Below are 26,518 nucleotides of genomic sequence, written 5' to 3' on the forward strand. Positions count from 1 at the left end.
AAACGTTCCACTGCTGTGCAACAGGAATACAATGTTTCAGCACGTTTCATCTAAATGTGTGTCGTCTTCATGACAGAGCATGTGAATGCAGCTCTACTGTTCATCAATATAATGCTGTAACTCAGAGGTGATGATGGTTACCCAGCGATCAAAGAATAAAGACACACTTACGCACAATGTAGGTGTATTTTCCCTTTAACTCACGAGATGCAGGTAGCATGTTTTATACTTAATGTGAATTTAATTCATACTTTGTTGGCATCTTATTCTGAAAATCGGATGTTCCTCTGAAGAAACCGGATGTTGTCTCACGTTAAATCTTTCCGCTAACTTTCAAAGTCCTTCGCTCGCTCCCGATCTGTGCCGTTTGAATGCGTTTACCGTGAATTTCAGCGTATAGGTCACTAACATCTAAGTGTCTGCTGAGTTGACCACGGAGACCTGAGTGTCTGCTAACTTTACCGCAGCGATGTCCAGTAGTCTCCATTCCTCCACCGCTGCCAGTGAGCAATGAACTTTCAAAATAAAAACAGACACACTTTTGACCGTTTACCTTTCGGCATTTTCTCTGTTAAAAGGTTGATGGCTAGCTAGCTGCTGTAGCTATACAAACGGTAGCTATCGTTACCTGCTGCCAGGACGGAGTCATCAGAGTAGTGTTAAAAAAAAGTATTTCAATCGGCTCAGGCACCGAAAAGAAGCACCGAAATCTGCGTTGCGTTTCGGTCCGGTAGGTATCGGTCGTATAAGTACCGGTTCCATATTGGCACCGGGTTTCGGTACCCAACCCTAATCGTGGCACAGCAAGGCACATCACAACCTAGCCAGAGTTGCCTTTTTAGGACAGTTGTGACCAGGACAAGAAGAAGAGAGAGCCGGCCGGCGCAGACCGCACGTCGTGTGGAGCTGTTTCCCTGCGAAAGTGTTCGTTGAGTTGTAGATCCACTCGAAAAGTTTTCAAATGCTATGGTGTCCTCAGGTTAGCCTAGCATAGCTCCAAACCCAGCCATAAAATGTGCAACGCTTCTCCGATGCTGTCAGCAAGAAATACCATCCATCCATCCATCCTTTTTCCTCCGCTTATCTGGGGTTAGGGTCGCGGTGGCAGCAGGCCAAGCAGGCTGACCCAGACTTCCCTCTCGCCCGCAACATTTTCCAGCTCATACTGGGGGATCCCGAGGCGTTCCCAGGCCAGCTGGGAGATATAATCCCTCCAGCGTGTTCTGGGTCTTCCCCGGGGTCTCCACCCAGTTGGACGTACCTGGAAAACCTCCAGTGGGAGGCAACCAGGAGGCATCCTAATTAGATGCCCGAACCACCTCAGCTGACTCCTTTCAACACGAAGGAGTAGCGGATCGACTCCAAGTTCCCTCCTGATGTCCGAGCTCCTTACCCTATCTCTAAGGCTAAGAAATGCCACCCTACGGAGGAAACTCATTTCGGCCGCTTGCACCCGCGGCAAGCGTGTCCTTTCGGTCACGACCCAGAGTTCGTGACCAGAGGTGAGGGTAGGAACGTAGACGGCGCCTCTCACCTTGGGCAACTCCAGAAAAGGACTACTGCCCCGGACAACGTTGCTCCCAGGATCACTGAGCCACTCTAACTCCTCCACCACGTTAAGGTGGCGATTCGCGGAAGAGCAAAAAATACCGTTCATACAAATCCTTTTCCTGGCTGAGTCGGGGCTGCCAGCTGTGGCGTTGACTGACCATTTCTTACCATGTCCAGCTTTTCCTGAAATGTCTTTCTTGAGAAAGATTTTGTCAGAAACTCCGCCACTAAATCCGTTTCTCCTCCTTATTCAGCCATTGAGTGTTGAAAAAACAAAGCTAGGTAAAAAAATAAATAAACTACACCAATCAAAACCCTAAAATTTTTATAATTTCTTCCATATCTTTCAATTTGAACTCTTACTCCTCCAACTAAGCTCTGCTGGCAAGTTAAGTTTCGTTTCACAATAGTCACGTGCTCGCCCACTGACCACACACTGCACACCACTGCAGCGCTGCTCCTGCAAACAGAGCTGCACGTAATGCTGACGTAGTTGTAGGCCAGCAGGCCGCTCTGGCGTGTCAAAGAATGTCAAACTAAAGATCTGATTGGTTGAACACTTTGACAATCAACAATATCGTCCCCATTCACTTAAACTGCACATGGAGGCACTTGTGAGTCTGCAGGCCTCGGGCCTCTCTTCTTACCCAGAGACACAGAGGTGAAATCTGATTGGATAAAAGCTCTACTTAAAACAAGCTGCACTGGAAGCAGAGCAACTGAGGAAGACAGTAGCTGTGCAATGAGAAAATAGGATGATGGGAAACATATTTTTATAAATTATAATACATATAAGAAAAAATTAAATGTATTTAAGAAAAAATATTATATTATAAAATAGCTATAACTTTGTGATTCTGTTCAGGCCAGCAGAGAAGGCTTTGCAGGCCCTGACGGCCCGCCACTGCCGTTGATGATGAAGCATCCCGTCATGCTGGCGTCCAAATGAGGTTATTAGAAGTTGGTTCAACTGTAGTAGGACAGCACTGAAGGCCCAGGTATAAACTACATGGCCCGCCACTGATACGGCACATACACCAATGTCATCAACAAACTACAATACATCCAGAACTCAGCTGCCCGTCTGCTCTCCCACTCCTGCACCAGAGATCATATCACCTCAGTCCTTCAAAACTACTACTAGTTTGGGCGACTGTGGCAGAGTGGAGAGCAGGGCCATCTTTCAATCAGAGGGTTGCATTTCAAGCCTCGGCTCTGGCGCCACTGGTTGCATGTCTTTGTGTCCTTGAGCAAGACACTTAACCCCAAAATTGCTCCCGTAGCTGTGCCTACGGTTTGATAGCATCTGAATTGTAAGTCGCTTTGGATAAAAGCGTCAGCTAAATGACTGTACTCTAATGTACTAGCTCCCAATACAGCAAACAATCCAGTTCAACATGCTTCTCATTACATACAAAGCCCTTCACAACCTAGGCCCTTCATTCCTTTCAGATATCCTTCACCGACACACTCCCACTCGCAACATCAGATCCACCGACGGCAACCTCCTTACCCCCCCCTACTCTGTCAATGCATCGGACCAGGGGGGGACAGGGCCTCCTCCATTGCTACACCTCCCTCTGGAACTCTTTTCACCATCACCTCAGACATTATTCAACCCTCGTCAAAACTTCAATTAAATTACATTTTTTCAATTACATTTTTAAATCTGCTTCTAACCTGTGATGCTAGTTATGTATGTTTTTGTTCAGTTTATTACTGTTATAATGTAATTTCTCTGACTTTTTTATATTGTTATTGCTTTTATTGTTTCTGTCTTTACTATGTAGAGTGCCTTTGAGTACCTTTTAAAGCGCTATACAAATATAATATATTATTATTATATTTCTATAGTTCAGCAAACTAAAGCACAAAGCCTAAAAATATATAGAAGGCGTATATAATTTTAGTAAATTATTTTTATACACATTGACAAAGTGACAGAGAAAAGGACCAGCAGTGAAAACAGAGATTGAGAGAAAACAGAAGTGTGAATTTGCTTTTACTTGAAAACTATTTGAAAACATAGTCAACATTCATTTCAGCCTCTTCTGTATTAAACCTCTTGTTATCCAATTCATGCTCTTCAAACATCTTAAATGCACATATTTAGATCTGGGGGCCCCCAAAGCCCCCTTGTAAACTCAGTTTTTGGACCTCTGTATTTCTGTGTGCAAACACAGCGTTAAAGAGATTTGAGCTCGGGTTTATTGTCTCACCAATTGTATAACATACATAAATAGCTTCTTGTGAGAACCACACAAACTTAATTGCAAATCTGACTGATATTTGTGTCGAGCGAGGACTGTTCAAATGTGTTACGTCAACTAAGGCAAAGTTGGTAGCCTTCTAGTCTGCAGGACAAAGGAGAGCAAAGATGACAAAACTGCACTTAAAATGAAGAGATGTGCAGATTAGAGTATGACAGGGATAGAGAGACAGAGTTAATGTTTCTGTGTGTTTCTGTGACAGAGGGAGGGGGAGGCAGGCTGTGTGTGAGTGTTGCATAACACTATCTTCAATAGACATTACATGGGTGCGTGTCTTTAGTCATAATGCATAAGACTTTAAGGCAATCAGTATTACTTTGTTCTTTCCTGATTTCAGAAGTTGTCAGGATTTAAAAACTTGCATTTTAAGTAAACATTACTATTGTTTGTAACACTGCAGGCCAACATTTGAATGCATGTACCATCATCCGGTGGCCAAAACATTTACAGCTTATTTTCTTCAGCATTAACTGTTGAGGTGTCCCTCATTGAAAAATGTGTCTTTCGAGCCTGTAAAGCAGTTTTATTTTTACCTGCTGATTATATACTCACTTTACAACCTGTCATACTTAACAGTGAAACCAAGCAAACACAATTACACTTGTTCCTTTACATTACATACCTGCAAGTCAGCCACTTCAATCTTTACATTGTTCTAAGTTTGGCTGAGTCATCTTGTTAACTTTAATATTGAACTAGTGATGTGTCCACTGCATACTATCTCTGTCCATTCGGAGGGCAGGGTTCTAAATTTAGTTCATTTCTGTGTTTGGGATCCCCAAAAGAATACAGAGTGGTTATGGCTCAATGTTTACATTTTGGTTGTCCTTTAACAGCGGCAGAAGAAAAAATTATAAATATTTAGTGAGTTATTTTCAGAGTCAAGGTACATTGGAGTGATTTTGTAAACTTGCGTAAGAGAGAACTGATTTCATTTCACCTCACACTGTATGGGCTAACCAAACTGAGGAAAAGTAGGTAGAGGTGCTGAACACAGTTTCACAACCTGAAAGAGATAATTAATAAAAGGTTTGACAAATTAAAACATTTTTGCAGACCATTTGTAAAATATGTGAAAGACCACATGACATGATGCTGACAGTCTCCTTTTTCTAAACAGTAGAGAGAGATGCATTAAAGTCACGCAGTATAACTAAAGACCTGTTAGATCCAAGAAAGTTCAAAAAATTCTTCAACTTATTTGTTATACGTTGGCCTTACAGGAGTCAGGCAACACATTTTCTAGAGTAGAGTAGTCATAGATTTCATTGTTGCATTGAAACAGTACACATTGTAAAGACACATATACGATCTGCATGTAATAGTGTTCATACAGAGGTCACTGTACCAAGACTTTTACATCTGTTACTAAATTCTCACCACCATGACCAAGTACATTGTTCTGTCTTATTTCAGCCACCATGCAGTGTTTCTCTACAGCATGTTGGTGTCACATGAGCCAGGCTGCAGTATCTTAAGAGTAACAATGAGCCTGATGGATTTTCTAAACCAGGGGTAGAAAAAGGCATAGATCACAGGGTTGAGACAGGAGTTAAAATAGAACAGACATATTACAAAGGCAGCAGATGAGGCATCGATCAAGGTGTCCTGGCCTGTGAGTGCAACACAATAATATGGACAGAGACACACTAGAAACACAACAACAACAACACCAAGAGTCCTGGCTGCTTTCAATTCAGATTTTTTAGCAGTTACACTCACTGAACTCTTGAGAGAGAAAGCTGCAGTATGAGACCGCATGGCACGAGCCTGAGACACAGCCACCACAAATACTCTCATGTACAGAACTATGATGACAGTGACAGGACCAATAAAAGATAAAAAAAGATCTGCAAGTCCAGCAATGTAGTCAATGACAATGACACACTCTCCAAAGCAGGAATTATACCTGCCTGGTTGTTCCAGGTTATCCTTCAGCAGCAGACTCTGAAGGAAAGCAGAACATATCCAACACAGACAAACACAGATCTTAACTCTTTTTTGTGTGACTTTGTTGGGATAATGTAGAGGATCACAAATAGCCACATATCGGTCAACTGATATGAGCACCATGGTTCCTACTGAGGCTGAGGTGATAATATAGGCCAGAACAGAATACAGAATACAAATGAGGTCACCGAGCAACCAGCAGCCGTCTATGAGCACAATTTCAAAGCACATGAGGAAGCCAACGAAGAAATCTGAGACAGCCAGAGAGAGGAGGAGGAGGTTGGTGGGTGTGTGCTGAAGAGATAAGGACAACATGCTTATCATTATGGGTAGTCAATTCATATGGTATATATATATATATATTATATTAAGAAATATAAGCAGTGCCTGAAACACAAAAACATTTCCTTTACAGTCTGAGATCTGATATTTAGTTTTGTTCTATACCATCAGCCATTTCTTGTACAGTTCTATAAATTGATAACTTATGAATACTTGAAGTGGGAGATGGAGATGATGACGAGCAGGTTGAGAGTCACAGTGATTAGAGAGATGGAGGACAGTAAAATATAAGTGAGCATAGATACAGAGTGAGGACGCACGGCCTTCCTGCAGGAGGAGTTGAGGAGTTCTGGAAAGCAAAGTTCGGCCTCTTCAAAGCTTTTCATTGTCAGAAAGAGGAGACAAGATGCTGCTGTGCTCGTCATACAACTGATTAATCTATGTTCTTCCTCCACATCCCTTCTTGCTCTTTAACTCTGGTGACAACTTTCTCTCAGTGGGAGTGACTTACGGATTCATCTACCTTCATTGGGCTATTCCATGTATTTCACCTCCCCCTGTCTGAGAGTTTGTTGTATGTATGCTGCTGTCGATTTTCCTGCTAAGCTAGTTTAGCATAGCGTGCCTCTCCCAGAACACACGTGCCTCAGCAGAGTACAATTATCTTTTTCCGTGGTGGGAGTGTCAGACAGCACGTTGTCTGTTACGTTGGGTGGGTTGCCATGTTGAACGCGGTGGCTCCACGGAGACAACATTATATTTCCCACAATTTAAGCTTCTGCATTTTCCAAATGCAATAGTATTATTCAAACATATTCATAATGCGTACCGAACCGTGAGCCTCGTACCGAATGGTTCAATACATATACGTGTATTGTTACACCCCTAATGTGAGGTATAAGGGGGAAGACCTGTGGCTGAGAACCTTAATGATAAGGTTGGGGTCAAGTCAAGATGGTGGCTGAAAACGGTGGGACCGGATTGGACAGAGGGTTGGAGGCTGGCGGCAATAGTCTGAATTTCTTGTACAAGAAACGGGAAAGTGAGTCGGCAATCAAATTTTGTGAACTGGGATGTGGGAGGCTCGGATGCCGAACTGGTGCTGAGCTGAAACTAAAATGAGCCACCGCATGAACTTTATTTAGGATGTCTACGACGGCGTTGTGTTCTGGATAGATTGCGATGGTCTTCTTGGACCATTCTTTCTCCCAAAGAATGGCTTCTATTCTTCTTCTTTTCGTTTCACTGAAGCGTGATGGTTATGACAGTTTCCCATTTCTTTGCATTTTTATTGAACACTGCAAGGTCTTTTGAGTTGCAAGGGTTGGGTAGTAGAGGGCAGACAAGGCAGTGCTCCATAGAGTGGTCTGCTTCTCCACATTCACAGGTGGTTGGGCCAGTCTTGTGGCTTCTATGACTACAGGATACCTTTCAGAGATTGTGGAAGAAGGGGTGAGGGATGAGAATTTGTGCAGCCTTTCAGCTGAGAACCACTTGCCTCCACCGAAGCTGATGGAGGGGGCTGCGTCTGAATAGTTGGATATCTTCTGGCTTGGTGATATGGTCGTCATAAAAGCATGAGATGCTATTCCAAGAGGAGAGGAACTGCCGCAACAGTTTTAGCTCCGTTTGTGTGCTTCGTCGAGTGTGATGTGGTTGTAGAACGGAGGCGGTGACGGTTCCCTGTCTGGGTTACTTGTGTATGTTCCTTTAAGCCAGCAGGTACCAGAGGTGGTGATCGCCCTCAGTGGAGGCACTAGGGGTGGGGGAAAAAATCGACAAAGCATAGTATCGCGATATTTTGCGTGGCGATATTGTATCGATACACGGAAGCCAAGTATCGATCTTTTACTATATAAACTATAAACTTTTTGGTACTAGAAGGTCAGCTTGTGAGGTCAGCAGAGCTCCTGGGTCAGTGTGATTGGTAGGAAGTTTATCAAAACAAAGATAGAGACATCAATAAGAGAAAGAAATCAGAAATGCGCTGTCCGCGTTTGAATCAGACGTTTGGACTTATTTTGGATTTTCTTTTAACAAGGAAGGCCGTCGCGACGTTTTTTCACCGACACAGCCGTGCCCAAGCTCTACAGAGAAGTGAAGCTTAAAGTGGAGGAATCTTTGAGTTCAGCAGAAAGGGTTGCATTAACTTGCGATGCGTTGACGTCAAGCGCAGTGGATTCCTATGTGACTATAACAGCACAATATCTCACAGAGGACTGGCGACTGCTGTCTCTCGTTCTCCAAACTAGAGCAGTACACGTAAGTCACACCGGGGCAAACATGACAGACCTCCTTCTAAATGCAGCACGAGAATGGGGGATTGCCGACAAAAACCTGGTGGTTGTAACCGACAACGCTTCTAACATGGGCGTTGCCGTTCAGTTAGCGGGATTCCTGCATGTGAAGTGTTTCGCTCACACGCTCAATCTGGCCTCAAAACGGGCATAAATCTGCTAACAGCAGCCAGGCTCATGGGGAGAGTGCAGCGCATAACTGGCTCTCCGCCCTCGACGTCCACGCATCGCAGGTTATACTGAGTTATATAACTCTTATATCGTACTTACAGAAGTTATAGACACGTTTGCATTCAGTTAAGTTGGACGATGTAGACTGTAATACAAACGGTTCAGTTTGTCAGGTGCAACATTTATGACAGGTTTTTATGACAGTGTTGGTCAGTCTGTCTGCTTGACAATCCAATTTTGCTGCAATAAAAATGATTGAAGTGAGATGAACAGACTAAAAACTTTATCTTATTTGATAAAACATGTTGACACAGTTTTCCTTTGGGGACATTATTTGCAGTTGAAAAAAGGTAATAAATCGCAATATATGTTATCGCAATACTCACTATATCGCAGTATCGTGATAATATCGCAGTATCATGATAATATCGTATCGTGACCTAAGTATCGTGATAATATCGTATCGCGGGATCTCTGGCAATTCCCACCCCTAGGAGGCACCTGGACCTGGTGCGCTGCCACTATGAGGCTCCGCCTTCCTGGCAACCAGTGGCGCCTTCCTATCACCCCATGGAGGAACGAGGATGGCTCGTTCGCGACCACCATTGCCAATTAGATATCTTGCCAGGGCTAATAAACTCTTTGGTCAACTGTCTGCGTCTCCCTGATTTAGGTCATGGCTGTCAGAGCCAGGTCGTGACAAGGTGTGACGAGGAAGATCGACCTTCCCGGATGGTGCAGAATGGCTTAGTTTAGGTGATATAGCAGCGAAAGGGGTTCATATTTGTTGTATTTTTAGCATATTTGGCCCAGGACAAAATTTGAGATGAGTAATGAGATCCGATGGATTGTCTCAGTAGGTAGGGATGCTTGGAGTGCGACGGAGTCCAATTCTGCTGCAATAAAAATGATTGAAGTGAGATGAACAGACTGAAAACTTTATCTTATTTGATAAAACATGTTGACAGCCTCCCGGGGAAAGCATATGCCAGGGTGCTGGAAAGGAGGCTCCGACCGTTTGTCGAACCTCGGATTCAAGAGGAGCAGTGCGGATTCCGTCCCGGCCGTGGAATAGTGGACCAGCTCTTCACCCTCGCAAGACTACTGGAGGGGTTCTGGGAGTTTGCCCAACCAGTCTACATGTGTTTTGTGGACTTGGAGAAGGCTTTCGACCGGGTCCCTCGGGGGTTCTTGTGGGGGGTGCTGCGGGAGTATGGGGTGCCGGACCCGCTACAACGGGCGATCCGGTTTCTGTACGACTGCAGTAGGAGCTGTGTCCGCATTCTCGGCAATAAGTCAGACACGTTCCCGGTGGGTGTTGGCCTCCGCCAGGGCTGCCCTTTGTCACCGGTCCTGTTCGTTTCTTTCATGGACAGGATTTCTAGGCGCAGCCGGGGTTTGGAGAACGTCAGGTTCGGGGGTCTCGGGATCACCTCTCTGCTATTTGCAGACAATGTGGTCCTGTTGGCCTCCTCGGATCGTGACCTCCAGCATTCATTGGGGCGGTTTTCAGCTGAGTGTGAAGCGGCGGGGATGAGAGTTAGCACCTCCAAATCCGAGGCCATGGTGCTCTGCCGGAAACCGGTGGATTGCTCCCTCCAGGTGGGGACGGAGTGCCTACCTCAAGTGAAGGAGTTTAAGTATCTCGGGGTCTTGTTCACGAGTGAGGGTAAGATGGAGCGGGAGATCGACAGGCGGATCGGTGCGGCTGCAGCAGTAAAGCAGGCGCTGCACCGGACCGTCTTGGTGAAGAGAGAGCTGAGCCGGAAGGCAAAGCTCTCAATTTACTGGTCGGTCTACGTTCCTACCCTCACCTATGGTCACGAACTCTGGGTCGTGACCGAAAGGACAAGGTCGCGGGTACAAGCGGCCGAAATGAGTTTCCTCCATAGGGTGGCCGGGCTCAGCCTTAGAGATAGGGTAAGGAGCTCGGACATCAGGAGGGAACTTGGAGTCGAGCCGCTACTCCTTCGCATCGAAAGGAGTCAGCTGAGGTGGTTCGGGCATCTAATTAGGATGCCTCCTGGACGCCTCCCATTGGAGGTTTTCCAGGCACATCCAACTGGGTGGAGACCCCGGGGAAGACCCAGAACACGCTGGAGGGATTATATCTCCCAGCTGGCCTGGGAACGCCTCGGGATCCCCCAGTATGAGCTGGAAAATGTTGCGGGCGAGAGGGAAGTCTGGGTCAGCCTGCTTGGCCTGCTGCCACTGTGACCCGACCCCGGATAAGCGGAGGAAAATGGATGGATGGATGGATGTTGACACAGTTTTAATTTGGGGACATTATTTGCAGTTGAAAAAGGTAATAAATCGCAATATATGTTATCGCAATACTCACTATATCGCAGTATCGTGATAATATCGCGGTATCGTGATAATATTGCAGTATCGTGATAACATCGTATCGTGACCTAAGTATCGTGATAATATCGTATCGCGGGATCTCTGGCAATTCCCACCCCTAGGAGGCACCTGGACCTGGTGCGCTCCCACTATAAGGCTCCGCCTTCCTGGCAACCAGTGGCGCCTTCCTATCACCCCATGGAGGAACGAGGATGGCTCGTTCGCGACCACCATTGCCAATTGATATCTTGCCAGGGCTAATAAACTGTTTGGTCAACTGTCTGCGTCTCCCTGATTTAGGTCATGGCTGTCAGAGCCAGGTCGTGACAAGGTGTGACGAGGAAGATCGACCTTCCCGGATGGTGCAGAATGGCTTAGTTTAGGTGATATAGCAGCGAAAGGGGTTCATATTTGTTGTATTTTTAGCATATTTGGCCCAGGATAAAATTTGAGATGAGCAATGAGATCCGATGGATTGTCTCGGTAGGTAGGGATGCTTGGAGTGCGACGGAGTCGAGGGTGATGCCAAGGATTTATGTTTTTTATTTTAGTTCCTGTATTACAGAAATCAGAGTGTGTAGTGTGGTGGATAAATGATACAATAGTACAGAGTGAGTCCTATAACGCTGAAATAAGGAAACCTGAGCAAAACAAATTTGTCTTTAAAGTATTCATTCCCCGCACAGAGAAGACTCAATCATCACACAAAGTGTCGGTGGGATGGAGAGAGTTCTGTGTGCAGTTTGAGCACATCTTTTAAAGGGTCAGAGCACCAAAAAGAAGGGAGGGTTGTTTTCTCACTAACACATCCGTTTTTCTCCTAATTTACACAATTAACATACTCCCTACACTAAAGATTTACGCCTAATCTGATCTAAACCTTCCGCAGCACTCCTTTTCGGATACTTCCTTTGAAGGAAGCTACAGTAGACATATATCATCAACTTGGGCCTGTGGTCTGGGAAGGCAGAGCAGATGATGTCATGGTACATGTCTATGTTTATGTTTATTTTATTTGATATGGACATCACAGTAGCATTAGAATTGTAACATACATTTATGCACAAAGCCCAGATGCACTGTGTTAAGTGTTTTGTAGCGAAATGCTAATTTACAACACCTGTCCACAGGAGGCTTTTTGGAGAAAGAGGACACAGCCCTTCACCACCTAGCCCCTTCAAACCTTTCGGACCTCCTGCACCGACACACTCCCACCTGCAACATCAGATCCACTGACACCGATCTCCTCCCCCCCCTACTCTGTCAACGAATCGGACCTTGGGGGTCAGGGTCCGTTGATACACCTCACTCTGGAACTCTTTTCAACAGCATCTCAGACATTATCCATCTCTCGGCACTTTCCAAACTGCACTTAAAACTCATCGATTTAAATCTGCTTCTAACCTGTGATGCTAGTTATGTATGTTTTTGTTCAGCTTATTACTGTTATAATGGAATTTCTCTGACGTTTTTATATTGTTATTGCTTTTATTGTTTCTGTGTTTACTATGTAGAGGGCTTTTGAGTACCTTTTAAAGCGCTACACAAATAAACTAGATTATTATTATTATTTTTCTATAATTAAGGCAAACTCAAGCACAAAGATGAAATAGAGTAGGCGTATATAATTTTTATAAATTATTTGTACACACGTTGGTAAAGTGACAAGGGACAGGCAGTAAAAAGAGAGAATGAGAGAAAACAGTAGTGTGAATTAGCTTTTACTTGAACACTTTTTAAAAACATAGTCAACATTAATTTTCAGATTTCTTCATGCCCTTCAAACATCTTAAATGTACATATTGAGATCGGGGAAATCATTTTTTTCTGTGGGTATGCCCCCAAACCCGCTTGTAAGCTCAGTTTTTGGACATCTGTGTTTCTGTGTAAACACAGCGTGAAAGAGCATTGAGGTCGGGTTCATTGTGTACCCAATGAAATAAAATAGAGAAATAGCTTCTATTGAGAACCAAACAAAAATAACATGAAATCTGACTGATATTTGTGTAGAGCGAGGATTGTTACAATTTGGTACGTCAGCTAAGGCAAAGTTGGTAGCCTTCTGGTCTGCAGGACAAAGGAGAGCAAAGGTGACCAAAACTGCACTTAGAATAAAGAGATGTGCAGATTAGAGTGTGACAGGGAAAGGGAGACAGAGTCAATGTATCTGTGTGTTTCTGTGACAGATGGAGGGGGAGAGGGAGGCAGGCTCACAATTTGCTTTTCCTTTAATTAACAGCGGCAGATCAAAAATTATAAATATTTAGTGAGTTATTTTCAGAGTCAAGGTACATTGGAGTGATTTTGTAAACTTGCGTAAGAGAGAACTGATTTCATTTCACCTCACACTGTATGGGCTAACCAAACTGAGGAAAAGTAGGTAGAGGTGCTGAACACAGTTTCACAACCTGAAAGAGATAATTAATATAAAGGTTTGACAAATTAAAACATTTTTGCAGACCATTTATAAAATCTGTGAAAGGCCACTTGACATGATGCTGACAGGCTCCTTTTTCTAAACAGTAGAGATAGAGATGCATTAAAGTCACGCAGTATAACTAAAGACCTGTTAGATCCCCAAAAAACTAAATAACTTATTTGTTATATGTTGGCCTCACAGGAGTCAGGGAACACATTTTCTAGAGTAGCTAGAGTATTCGTAGATTATTAAGTTGCTTCAGTGTTGCATTGAAACAGTACACATTGTAAAGACACATTTATGATCTGCATGTAATAGTGTTCATACAGAGGTCACTGTACCAAGACTTTTACATCTGTTACTAAATTATCACCACCATGACCAAGTACATTTTTCTGTGATATTACAGCCACCATGCAGTGTTTCTCTACAGCATGTTGGTGTCACATGAGCCAGGCTGCAGTATCTTAAGAGTAACAATGAGCCTGATGGATTTTCTAAACCAGGGGTAGAAAAACGCATAGATCACAGGGTTGAGACAGGAGTTACAATAGACCAGACATATTACAAAGGCAGCAGATGAGGTATTGAGCAAGGTGTCCTGGCCTGTGAGTGCAACACAATAATATGGGCAGATGCACACTAGAAACACAACAACAACAACACCAAGAGTCCTGGCTGCTTTCAATTCAGATTTTTTAGCAGTTACACTCACTGAACACTTGATAGAGAAAGCTGCAATATGAGACCGCATGGCACGAGCATGAGACACAGCCACCACAAATACTCTCATGTACAGAACTATGATGACAGTGACAGGAACAATAAAGGATAAAAAAAGATCTGCAAGTCCAGCAAAGTAGTTCATGACAATGACACACTCTCCAAAGCAGGAATTATACCTGCCTGGTTGTTCCAGGTTATCCTTCAGCAGCAGACTGTGAATGAAAACAGAACATATCCAAGACAGACAAACACAGATCTTAACTCTTTTTTGTGTGACTTTGTTGGGATAATGTAGAGGATCACAAATAGCCACATATCGGTCAACTGATATGAGCACCATGGTTCCTACTGAGGCAGAGGTGATGATGTATCCTAGATACTGATACAGAATACACATATGGTCACCGAAGAACCAGCAGCCGTCTATTAGCACAATTTGAAAGCACATGAGGAAGCCCACGAAGAAATCTGAGACAGCCAGAGAGAGGAGGAGGAGGTTGGTGGGTGTGTGGAGCTGCCTGAAGAGATAAGAGAACATGTTTATCATTATGGGTAGTCAATTTATACTATATATATATATATATATATATATATATATATATATATATATACATATATATATATATTACATTTAGAGATAAAAGCATTGACTGAAGCACAAAAACAGTCTGAGATCTGATATTTTGTTTTGTTCTATCAACCATTACTTATACAGTTCTATAAATTGATAAAACATGAATACTTGAAGTGGGAGATGGAGATGATGACGAGCAGGTTGAGAGTCACAGTGAGCAGAGAGATGGAGGACAGTAAAATGTAAGTGAGCATAGATACAGAGTGAGGACGCACAGCCTTCCTGCAGGAGGAGTTGAGGAGTTCTGGAAAGCAAAGTTCGACTTCTTCAAAGCTTTTCATTGTCAGAAAGACAAAGACAAGATGCTGCTGTGCTCATCATACAACTGATTAATCTATGTTCTTCCTCCATATCACTCCTTGCTCTTTAACTCTTGGGACAACTTTCTCTTAGTGGGAGTGACTTACTGTTTCATCTATCTTCATTGGGCTATTCCATGTATTTCACCTCCCTCTTCTCTTTTTAACTTTTTTTTCTAAACAATCACAATTTCCATCATGTTCTTCAATGGGGGACAGCATGGCACATCACAACCTAGCCAGAGGTGCGTTTTTAGGACAGTTGTGACCAGGACAAGAAGAAGAGAGAGTACAGTTATTGGTTTCTATTATGCCATGAATCTGTATAAGATATAGAATTTTGGATTATTTCAAACTTTTTGCAGTAAAAGGGTTTAACTAGATAGCTTCTGAGTTCTGTTGTGTCATTGAACTAAAGCCCCCTCAGTTGTCTCTGATTTCCTGTTGGCCCACCTCAATAGTTGTCTCTGATCACTAGTCAGGAATCCCCTACATATCTATGGTTGGCCACATGCTGTGGTTTCCACCCACAATTGCTCCGACATTTAAATGGATCTTCCTTCTGGTCATGTGTCTTTTATCGGAAATTTCCGAAAACTGTCTGTGAGTCGAAAATCAGGGCTAAAGCTGTTTGGTGTGAACTAGGTAGTAGTTAAAAGCCTGGTGCGTCTCATACAGAAGCTAAAGGGTGCATCGGTATAAGATGCTGAGGAACACTGACCAAGCGTCTGTATTTTAAAAATTGGGAGTGAGAACAGTTTTGCTCCCTCATTGCCTGCTTCTGTGACTCACCTGTTACTCGGTTTTGCCAATGACTACGCCCAACAAGCAGAGTATGGAGGTTCTGTATGTCCCTAAAGCCTGCCAGCAGTCTTCCTGTGTGGTGCTTTATGTGCTTCTGACCTGTTGTTTTCTGTCCTGAGCTGTTCCTACTATCTGAGCCAACAGGACCACATCATCTGCAAAGAGAAGAAAAGCAATTCTTTGGTCTAAAAAGTCCCCCATATATATTGTATATTTAATCCCCACTAATTGGGTAGGGAGAGGGTGTAGTTTGAGAAAGTTCTCGGGATGTACAGGACTATATGAGGTCACGTTAGATGAAGTAGATCTGAACTAAGATTTGGTCATTGCTTTGCGATAATTGAAACGGCTATTGTTTTTCTACAGTAATAATACAGAAACTTTAGTCGCTCTCAAATTCTTTACTCTTGCGGATTGTTAAGTCAAACAGGTTTTTTGTTTATGTAAATAGAAGCAATATAAAAAAATGAAGAAGATTTAAGCTAATTGTAAATCAAATATTAAGTGAAGCAGTTGGTAAAGTAATTGATATACTGACATTCTCAGTATTCAGAAAAGAAACAAGGCGGAACCAATCTGCCTGGAAATCTAGATAAGCAGAAATGCAATGACAGTGTCTCAGTGTCTCAGTAAACATGGTCCGGAATCGGACAAACACCGTACCGACGGAGATAGCATGCTATTGAGATCTGCGATATGACTGCGCATGACTGACTAGTCTAAAAGACCGGAGAGGCAGCCGGAAACAGAGCTGAACTTTGCAACAACTAAGACTTTGTAGCTGACGTGAAGATCACTGCCATCACCAGTTTGGTTGGCGCAAGCATTAGCATTACGGCACAGGGATCTGTAGCCCATATACATACGGCGATAGTTTAACCCTTTGTTGTACAATATCATTGCTAAAACAGGCAGGTCGGATCGGAACAGGCAGATCAGAACAATACGATATATACAGTATAACACTGGAGAGCTTGGCTGAGACACACAAGACAATCTGGCAGGGAACTCGACTGAGACAGCCATTCTTGCGGTGACGGAGTCACTTCACGCCGTGAGAGCCAACTCTCTCTCCTCTGTCCTGATTCTCCTTGACCTGTCTGCAGCGTTTGACACTGTGAACCACCAGATCCTCCTCTCCACCCTCGAGGGGATGGGCGTCTCAGGCTCTGCACTCTCCCTGTTTGCATCCTACCTGACAGGTCGATCCTACCAGGTGACATGGAGGGGGGCCGTGTCGGAACCACGCATGCTGACTACAGGGGTTCAACAAGGTTCAGTCCTAGGCCCCCTTCTCTTCTCACTCTACACAACATCTCTGGGTTCTGTTATTCGCTCGCATGACTTCTCGTACCATTGTTATGCTGATGACACCCAGCTGGTCTTGTCATTTCCCCCCGGTGACACCCAAGTAGAGGCACGCATTGCTGCGTGCTTGGCTGACATCTCGAAGTGGATGACAACACACCACCTCAAGCTTAACCTGGACAAAACCGAGCTACTGTTCCTCCCAGGGAAGGGTTGCCTGCACCGTGACCTGTCCATCACCATTGATGATACTGTGGTGACACCAACTCGGACTGCGAGGAACCTGGGTGTGACCCTGGATGACCAACTGTCATTCACAGCAAACATTGCATCGGTTACACGCTCCTGCAGATTCCTGCTGGTCAACATCAGGAGGATTCGCCCCTTCCTTACTGATAAGACGACGCAGGTGCTATTCCAGGCTCTTGTCATCTCCCGCCTGGACTACTGCAACTCTCTACTTGCCAGAGCCCCGGCGTCGGCCATCAGACCTCTGGAGCTTGTCCAGAAAGCTGCAGCTCGCTTGGTGTTCAATCGCCCCAAGTTCTCCCACACAACTTCCCTTCTCCGTTCTCTACACTGGCTCCCTGTAAGCACTCGCATCCAGTTTAAGACTCTGGTGCTAGCCTACAGGGCAGTGAACAGAACAGCTCCTGCCTATCTCCAGGCCATGGTCAAGCCCTACACCCCCGCCCGACCACTTTGCTCTGCTGCTTTGGGGCGATTGGTTGCCTCGTCGCTCAGAGGTCCCTGCGGCCGATCGATTCGGTCGCGGCTTTTTTCTGTCCTGGCCCCACAATGGTGGAATGAACTTCCCACTGACGTTAGGATAGCAGAGTCGCTGCCCATCTTCCCGCGCAGGTTGAAAACTCACTTTTTCAAGAAGTGCTACCCTGAGCCTTCAACTTAGCACTTATTGTATTCATACTAGTTTGTTGCACTTGTTTTCGTTTGTTTCTGCACTGTACTTTGGCTCTGGGTTATGCTCTTCGATGCTTGTTTTGGAAAGGAGATGTACTTATGACTTCTGGTGACTAGTAGTTCTCTTGAATACCTATGTTGAATACACTTATTGTAAGTCGCTTTGGATAAAAGCGTCTGCTAAATGACTGTAATGTAATGGAATGGAATGGAACAAGTGCAAGTGAGGGGACCTAAATAGTGAGGGACTAATGAGGGAATGGGCTGCAGGTGAGAAGGGCATGGAGGACCAGGTGAGGGGAATGAGAGATGATCAGGTGTAAATGGCAGGATCTGAAATGACAGGAGAGTTAATTAAACAGACAGGCAGGATGAAAACAATTAATATGAAGGGGAATTTGTGACAGTATTGAGTTTTACCATAGAGTAAAAGAAGCTGATCAACAAGGAAAAAAAAAAACCCACAACAGAAACTCTGCATGCGTATTGGACTGGCTACAATAAATCTACAATAAATATGTATGACTGCATGGTCTATTTCACTGCATTCTCTGCAGATTTCCTGTTCCTGTCATGCTTGTAAACATCTCCATGATTAATGCTTTAATTGTTCACTGTTTTAAATCCCGGAAATCCAACCTTCTTCCATCAAAGCATTTGTAGCAGGTATTCAGTTTAATTCAAGATGTGCAGATCCCTCAGTAACTCGGGAACTCCTCCATTCGCCTCCTGTTCAACGGCCTAAAAATTCCAGGAAAAATGATAAGCGTCTTCCCTTCTCATTACCTTCAGCGCACAAACTAGTGCCTCACTTAATTAAGGCCTTGGTGTTTTGGGCTATATGTGGATTCTGTACTAGAGGCTGTGTTCTTCGCTGCTTTTATCGGTTCGTCTGGTGTGGTGATTCACAACCAGCTCAGACTCTTCCGAACCTTTGCATGATCTTAATATACTCCATTAAACATTTAAAAACTGACAGGGAAGGTAAAAGTTTGACCATTGTTATCTCACTAACCAACACTAAATTCTGTCCTATATCTTCCATAACCCGGGACCTGCAACGATGTCCTGGTGCGAGGCAAGACGAACCCTTGTTTCTGACTGACAAAGAAAAGCCACGTCAAGGTCTTGGTTCACAACCCAACTCTGTCTCCTCTGCAAATGATGTGGACTCCTTCCTCAGCAATGCACTTCGCATTCCTTCCGCATCGGTGCGGCTACCTCCGCAGCTGCATTGGTCCCAGCATCTACACTGAAAGCTATGTTAAGCTAACGTTAAGTCAACACGGGAGTTGTCGAGATAATCGCAGCTCAAAAGGCTATGAGCGCTACCTTGTAGACTGCTTTAGTACCTCCAAGCATGATAATCAATACATTTAATTAAATAATGAATAAATAAAAAATGCTGCATTTGCAAGCAGTTGACTGGGGTTCACTGCTTGATTTAAGTAGCGTGACCTCTCAGCGGCACCTAACAGCTGAGGTCTGCAGCATTCTTGCTGCTACACACAGATATTTCAGATAACTGTAGGTTGACCTCTTTTGGGACGGATGCTTTCTCCCTTATTGTTAAGATAATGATTACTAAGGTCTGCAACATGCTTGCTGCTACAAACAGATATCTTACATAAAGGTAGGATGACCTCTCTTCAGGATGCAAGCTGCACCCTTATTCTTAACATGAAGTTTCTGAGGTCTAAAGCAAGCTTGCTTTTTACACATAGATTTTTCATAGTCCGGCTGATGCTTCGCATGGGCTTTAGATCAGACTTGGCATTTGGGTTCTGTTGTTTTGGGAATTTATGCATGGTGCTCCCTGTTTTGGCTTAGTAGCTGCTTGGCTAAATCCAAGGTGCATTTTAAGAGCGGAGCCACCCTTATTCTCAAGGTAATGTTTGCTGAGGTCTGCAGCATGCTTGCTGCTACACACAGAGATGGGCAGTAGTTCTATTACTTGTATTTGAAATACGTATTTCAATTACTTTTGAGTATTTTGTAATTTGTATTTGATAGGGCCGGTAAAAAATCTAATGCAATTTGTAACAAAATACTTTGTGGAGTGGAGTCATTTTGTATTTAAAATACTCAAAATACTTTATCCACGAATCAAAAAACAGTTCACGAGTTCAGTCTTCAGATCTTCAAATTCAACGGATATATACATGGTGATGGTTATCAAGCTAGCGAGCGATGCTAACATGCTAATGACGCTAGCATGCTGTCTAGGCTAGTGCATAGCCAGTGTTTAGCAAGTTAACTTATCAGTCGAGTAGCTAGCTATAGGAAGAGGGACATTGAGAGCTTGTATGTCATATGTGATGAATATTTTCTTGTTGATACAAAGCCAAAGTTTATGGGCTGTTAAGTCCCATTAATAAATATATATATTTACATAATCAATCAAGTTGTTGTCTTTTAATAGCTTTTAATTGTATTTTGTTACATTTTCTGGCACCAGTATTTTGTATTTTATTTAAATAATTTATTTGAGGGATATTTTGTATCAAAATACATTTTGATGTATTTTTGCCCATCTCTGGCTACACACAATAATGTTCCAAAACATTATCTCCAAAGGACAAATTAAATCTTATTATCATGGATACTATTCTTTATTCTGAGAATGCATAAGATGTTAAAGCATTTTTTTCTTTCTCTCCAGATTTCAAGAGTTGTCAGGATTTACAAACTTGGATTGAAAGTAAATGTAACTGTTGTTTGCTCACAAGAAAACACTGCAGGCCACCATTTGACTGTATGTGCCATCTTCTGGTGGCTAAAACTTGATAAATTATTTTCATCCGGATTAATTGATGTCCCTCTTTGGAAAAATGTGTCTTTCAAGAAGTAAAGCAGATTTCTTTACCTGCCAATTGTACACTAACATTAAGACCTGTCATACCTGTCAAACCAATTAACAGATTAACCAAATATAGTATTATACTCATCCTTTTACATAACATACCTGCAAGTCATCCTGATAAAGGTAATCAATAATGAGGTTGACCAATTAAAGCCTGTCTGCAGACCATAAAATACGTTTTTTTTAAGTCATTCCATATAATATCATCCTTCTGCACAGCGTTGACAAGTAGTCTCTGGTGGTGGCAGTACTTGAGATAATTTAATATACACTTTAGATTTGTAAAATCTGTGAAAGGCCCATTGAAAAGATCCTGGCAGGTTCCTCTTTCTAAACAGGAAAAAGAGAGTTGCTTTACCCCTTCAGGTCTTTAGCCACAGAGTCACACAGTGTAACTAAAGACCTGTTAGGATCCAAAAATGCCAACATCCATGCATTATCCAGACAACTCCACAAAGACAATTCATTTTCCAGACAGAAATTCCGGCCAGCCCGAGACTCAGACCTGGTCCCCTCTTGCTGTGAGGAGATATTTTAGCCACCACACCACCGTGCAGCCCCCATATACATCAACAGCATTTCTATATCTGTCAATGATCGTTCAATTGATTTGTTATATTTTGGCCTCACAGGAGTAAGGCAACCGATTTCCAAGAGTAGCTAAAGTAGTTGTAGTTTTCTAAGTTGCTTCAGTGTTGCATTGACACAGTACACAATGTAAAGACACATCTATGATCTCCATGTAGTGTTGTTGACATAAAAAGTCACTGTACCAAGACTTTTACATCTGTTATTCAATTTCTCACCACCATGACAAAGTACCTTTTTTTTTCCTTATTTCAGCCACCATGCAGTGTTTCTCTACAGCATGTTGGTCGCATATGAGCCAGGCTGCAGTATCTTAAGAGTAACAATGAGCTTAATAGATTTTCTAAACCAGGGGTAGAAAAATGCATAGATCACAGGGTTGAGACAGGAGTTGAAATAGACCAGACATATTACAAATGTAGCAGTTGAGGCATTAAGCAAGATGTCCTGGCCTGTGAGTGCAACACAATAATATGGACAGATGCACATTAGAAACACAACAATAACGACACCAAGAGACCTGGCTGCTTTCAATTCAGATTTTTTAGCAGTTACACTCACTGAACTCTTGAGAGAGAAAGCTGCAGTATGAGACCGCATGGCACGAGCATGAGACACAGCCACCAAAAATACTTTCATATACAGAACTATGATGACAGTGAAAGGACCAATAAAGGACAAAAAAATATCTACAAGTCCAGCAATGTAGTTAATGACAACGACACACTCTCCAAAGCAGGAATTATACCTGCCTGGTTGTTCCAGGTTATCCTTCAGCAGCAGAGTCTGAAGGAAAGCAGAACATATCCAACACAGACAAATACAGATCTTAACTCTTTTTTGTGTGACTTTGTTGGGATAATGTAGAGGCTCACAAATAGCCACATATCGGTCAACTGATATGAGCACCATGGTTGCTACTGAGGCAGCGGTAATGATGTATCCTAGATACTGATACAGAATACACATATGGTCACCGAAGAACCAGCAGCCTTCTATGACCACAATCTGAAAGCACATGAGGAAGCCAACGAAGAAATCTGAGACAGCCAGAGAGAGGAGGAGGAGGTTGGTGGGTGTGTGGAGCTGCCTGAAGAAATCAGAGAACAACATGCTTATCATTATTGGCAGCAGCAATTGTCATATTAAGAGATAAAATCAATGACTGAAACAAAAAACATAATTCCCTAAACAGTCTGAGATCTGATATTTAGTTTTGTTCTATACCATCAACCATTTATTGTACAGTTAATCAGTTTTATAAATTGATAACATATGAATACTTGAAGTGGGAGATGGAGATGATGACGAGCAGGTTGAGAGTCACAGTGATTAGAGAGATGGAGGACAGTAAAATGTAAGTGAGCATAGATACAGAGTGAGGACGCACGGCCTTCCTGCAGGAGGAGTTGAGGAGTTCTGGAAAGCAAAGTTCGACTTCTTCAAGCTTTTTCATTGTCAGAAAGACAAAGACAAGATGCTGCTGTGCTCGTCATACAACTGATTAATCTCTGTTCTTCCTCCACATCCCTTCTTGCTCTTTTACTCTGGCGACAACTTTCTATTAGTGGGAGTGACTTAATGTTTCATCTACCTTCATTGGGCTATTCCATGTATTTCACCTCCCCCTGTCTGAGAGTTTGTTGTATGTGTGCTGCTGTTGATTTTCCTGCTAAGCTAGTTTAGCATAGCGTGCCTCTCCCAGAACACACGTGCCTCAGCAGAGTACAATGATTTTCTTCCGTGGTGGGAGTGTCAGACAGCACGTTGTCACGTTGGGTGGGTTGTTGTATAAGGGGGAAGACCAGTGGCCGAGAACCTTGATGATAAGGTTGGGGTCAAGTGAAGATGGTGGCTGAAAACGGTGGGACCGGATTGGACAGAGGGTTGGAGGCTGGTGGCAATAGTCTGAAATTCTTGTACAAGAAACGGGAAAGTGAGTCGGCAATCAAATTTTGTGAACTTGGATGTGGGAGGCTCGGATGCCGAACTGGTGCTGAGCTGAAACTAAAATGAGCCTCCGCATGAACTTTATTTAGGATGTCTATGATGGCGCTGTTGTTTGGATAGATTGCGATGGTCTTCTTGGACCATTCATTCTCCCAAAGAATGGCTTATATTCTTCTTCTTTTCGTTTCACTGAAGCGTGATGGTTAAATGACCTTTTCCCATTTCTTTGCATTGTTATTGAACACTGCAAGGTCTTTGGAGTTGCAAGGGTTGGGTAGTAGAGTGTTGGGTAGTAGAGGGCAGACAAGGCAGTGCTCCATAGTGTGGTCTGCTTCTCCACATTCACAGGTGGTTGGGCCAGTCTTGTGGCTCCTATGACGACAGGATACATTTCAGAGACTGTGGAAGAAGAGGTGAGGGATGAAAATTTGAGCGGCCTTTCAGCTGAGAACCACTTGAGAGGGCTGCGTCTGAATAGTTGAATGTCTTCTGGCTTGGTGATAAGGTCGTCATAAAAGAATGAGAAACCATTCCAAGAGGAGAGGAACTGCCGCAACATTTTTAGTTCCATTTGCGTGCTTCGTCGTCGGCAACTGAAAGTAGGGCATTTTAGGTCCGGGACAAAATTTGAGATGAGTAATGAGATCCGATGGATTTTCTCGGTAGGTAGGGATGCTTGGAGTGCAACAGAGTCGAGGGTGATGCCAAGGATTTCCAAGGACGTGCTAGGATTTATGTTTTTTATTAAACATTCTATTTTATTTATTTTATGTTATTTTATTCATTTATTTATTAATAATTGTTTATCTGATAAAAGGGGAATGCTGAGTTCCTGTATTACAGAAGTCAGAGTGTGTAGTGTGGTGGAAAAATTATACAATAGTACAGAGTGAGTCCTATAACGCTGAAATAAGGAAACCTGAACAAAACAAATTTGTCTTTAAAGTATTTATTCCCTGCACAGAGAAGACTCAATCATCACACAAAGTGTCGGTGGGATGGAGAAAATTCTGTGTGCAGTTTCAGCACATCTTTTAAAGGGTCAGAGCACCAAAAAGAAGGGGGGGGGGGTTCTTACTAAAACATCTGTTTTTCTCCTAATCTAAATAATTAACATACTCCCTACACAAAAGATTTACGCCTAATCTGATCTAAACCTTCCGCAGCAGTCTCTTTCGGATACTTCCCTTGAAGGAAGCTACAGCGGACATATCATATCGTGAAGTCAAACAACAAATAAAGCACATAAGAAAGTCACAGAATAAAAAGTAGTTAGCGCCAAGGAATTTTCTATCACAGTAGACCGTGTGCTGAGGAAGGTATAGAGTGACAGTGAGATAGATGACGTATGGGAGTTCATGGACTTTAGTCAGGATCCAGCAGAGTGCTTCGGATAGATAATTGAAAATTCTCTGACTGCCCTTGCACCCGAAGGGGAGATAAACGGCAGAGTAATATAGAGCCTTCCTGGACAACGGAGAGGTACCGGTAGTCAGAGTGGGTGGGAAGGACTTTGGAGGTGCTGGTGACGTCTGTCTTAGGCGACCAGGCTCCTTGACCTGTGAGGCAGATGAGTGATGTAGCGTGATCGATTGTTGTGTACTGCATGGAGTGGTTCGGGCTGGGAATTAGGCTGTTGATGCTTGGGACGATGGAGCCCTGGGGTGATGAGAGGTCTATGATGAGTCTCTCTTTCTTCAATATTTCCTAGTAGCTACGCCGAATGGACTGATTAAGAAAATTGGGAAAGGTGGGCTAGTGAGTTGACCGATCATTAATGCGTCGTGGACTTCCTGGTGCGGTGGTTTATCGACTGTGTTGGGCTCTGAGATGGCTGATGGCTAATTTTTACATGTCTAGGAGGCTTCTGTCTTAACCTACCAACCTGGGTGGAAGCCAAAGGTGAAACCTTGTATGAGGAGCATTAACGTTAATTGAGGTATTGTGATACTTTCACGGGCTGTGCTTGATTGGATTGTGGGGACAGGTTGGTCTGCTGTGGTGGGTATGGAGGAGTCAGCAGCTAGAGGTGTTGCATCCTAGGTCGTCTGAGTTATGCACACCATCCTACCGCAATGGTAGAGGAACAGCCTTCGGTTGGCTGGGTGGTGGCTGGTGTAGGACTGATGTATGGTGGGGGGACTAGAGGCAGGCTGCAGTCAATGGTGGGCTTTGTTTACTAGGAGCTGAGGTAAAAGGCAAGGGGAATGTGAGGTTGCATTTGGTGGCCAGATGGGTTGGTGCGCCCCGAATCTCACAATTCGGGGAATAGAAAACCCAACGATTTAACTTAGGGTCTAGTGTTCCCCAGTATATTCCCTGATTTAACTGCTGCAAGTGACCAGCAGCTTCAAATGCAAATATAACATGATGTGTGTAAAAAGTTTCCATGGAACCGCAAGGCCAAGTCAAGGATCAGCAAAAAGTAGTCGTCCAACTTGGGCCTGTGGTCTGGGAAGAAAGAGCAGATGATGTCATGGTACATGGAGAAAGAGGACACAGCCCTTCACAACCTAGCCCCTTCATACCTTTCGGACCTCCAGCCTCCTCACATCCACTGACACCAATCTCCTTCCACCCCTACTCTGTCAACGTATCGGACCTTGGGGGACAGGGCCTCCTCTGTTGATACACCTCTCTCTGGAACTCTTTTCACCAGTATCTCAGACATTATCCATCTCTCGTCACTTTCAAAACTTCACTTAAAACCCATCTTTTTAAATCTGCTTCTAATCTGTGATGCTAGTTATGTATGTTTTTGTTCAGTTTATTACTGTTATAATGTAATTTCTCTGACTTTTTTATATTGTTATTGCTTTTATTGTTTCTGTCTTTACTATGTAGAGTGCCTTTGAGTACATATTAAAGCGCTATACAAATAACATATCATTATATTTCTATAATTCAGGCAAACTCAAGCACAAAGATGAAATAGAGAAGGTGTATATCATTTTATTAAATTCTTTGTATACATGTTGGCAAAGTGATAGAAAAACGGACCAGCAGTGAAAACAGAGATTGAGAGAAAACAGTAGTGTGAATTTGCTTTTACTTGAACACTTTTTAAAAACATAGTCAACATTAATTTTCAGATTTCTTCATGCTCTTCAAACATCTTAAATGCACATATTGAGATCGG

At 43.3% G+C, this 26,518-nt stretch overlaps 3 protein-coding genes across 3 annotated transcripts; all 3 read right to left on the reverse strand.

Annotated features, from left to right (window-relative positions):
- Positions 1–5,255: 5,255 nt before the first annotated feature.
- LOC306704219 (trace amine-associated receptor 13c-like) lies at positions 5,256–6,095 on the reverse strand (the record flags this gene model as incomplete). Its single annotated transcript, XM_079170478.1, has 1 exon — positions 5,256–6,095. The coding sequence occupies one exon, from the start codon at positions 6,093–6,095 to the stop codon at positions 5,256–5,258; it is 840 nt and encodes a 279-aa protein (XP_079026604.1).
- Positions 6,096–13,713: 7,618 nt separating this feature from the next.
- On the reverse strand, positions 13,714–14,967 carry LOC306704218 (trace amine-associated receptor 13c-like; the record flags this gene model as incomplete). The annotated part of the gene is given in 3 exon segments (XM_079170477.1): positions 13,714–14,530; positions 14,755–14,939; positions 14,941–14,967. Coding segments are annotated over 3 exon segments (1,029 nt in total).
- A 6,735-nt stretch (positions 14,968–21,702) lies between these two features.
- On the reverse strand, positions 21,703–22,925 carry LOC306704086 (trace amine-associated receptor 13c-like; the record flags this gene model as incomplete). The annotated part of the gene is given in 3 exon segments (XM_079170297.1): positions 21,703–22,519; positions 22,713–22,897; positions 22,899–22,925. Coding segments are annotated over 3 exon segments (1,029 nt in total).
- Between the last annotated feature and the right edge of the window lie 3,593 nt (positions 22,926–26,518).

The sequence above is a fragment of the Pholis gunnellus genome, assembly GCF_910591455.1.
Source record: "Pholis gunnellus genome assembly, chromosome: 12".
In the NCBI taxonomy this organism is placed as follows: Eukaryota; Metazoa; Chordata; class Actinopteri; order Perciformes; family Pholidae; genus Pholis; species Pholis gunnellus.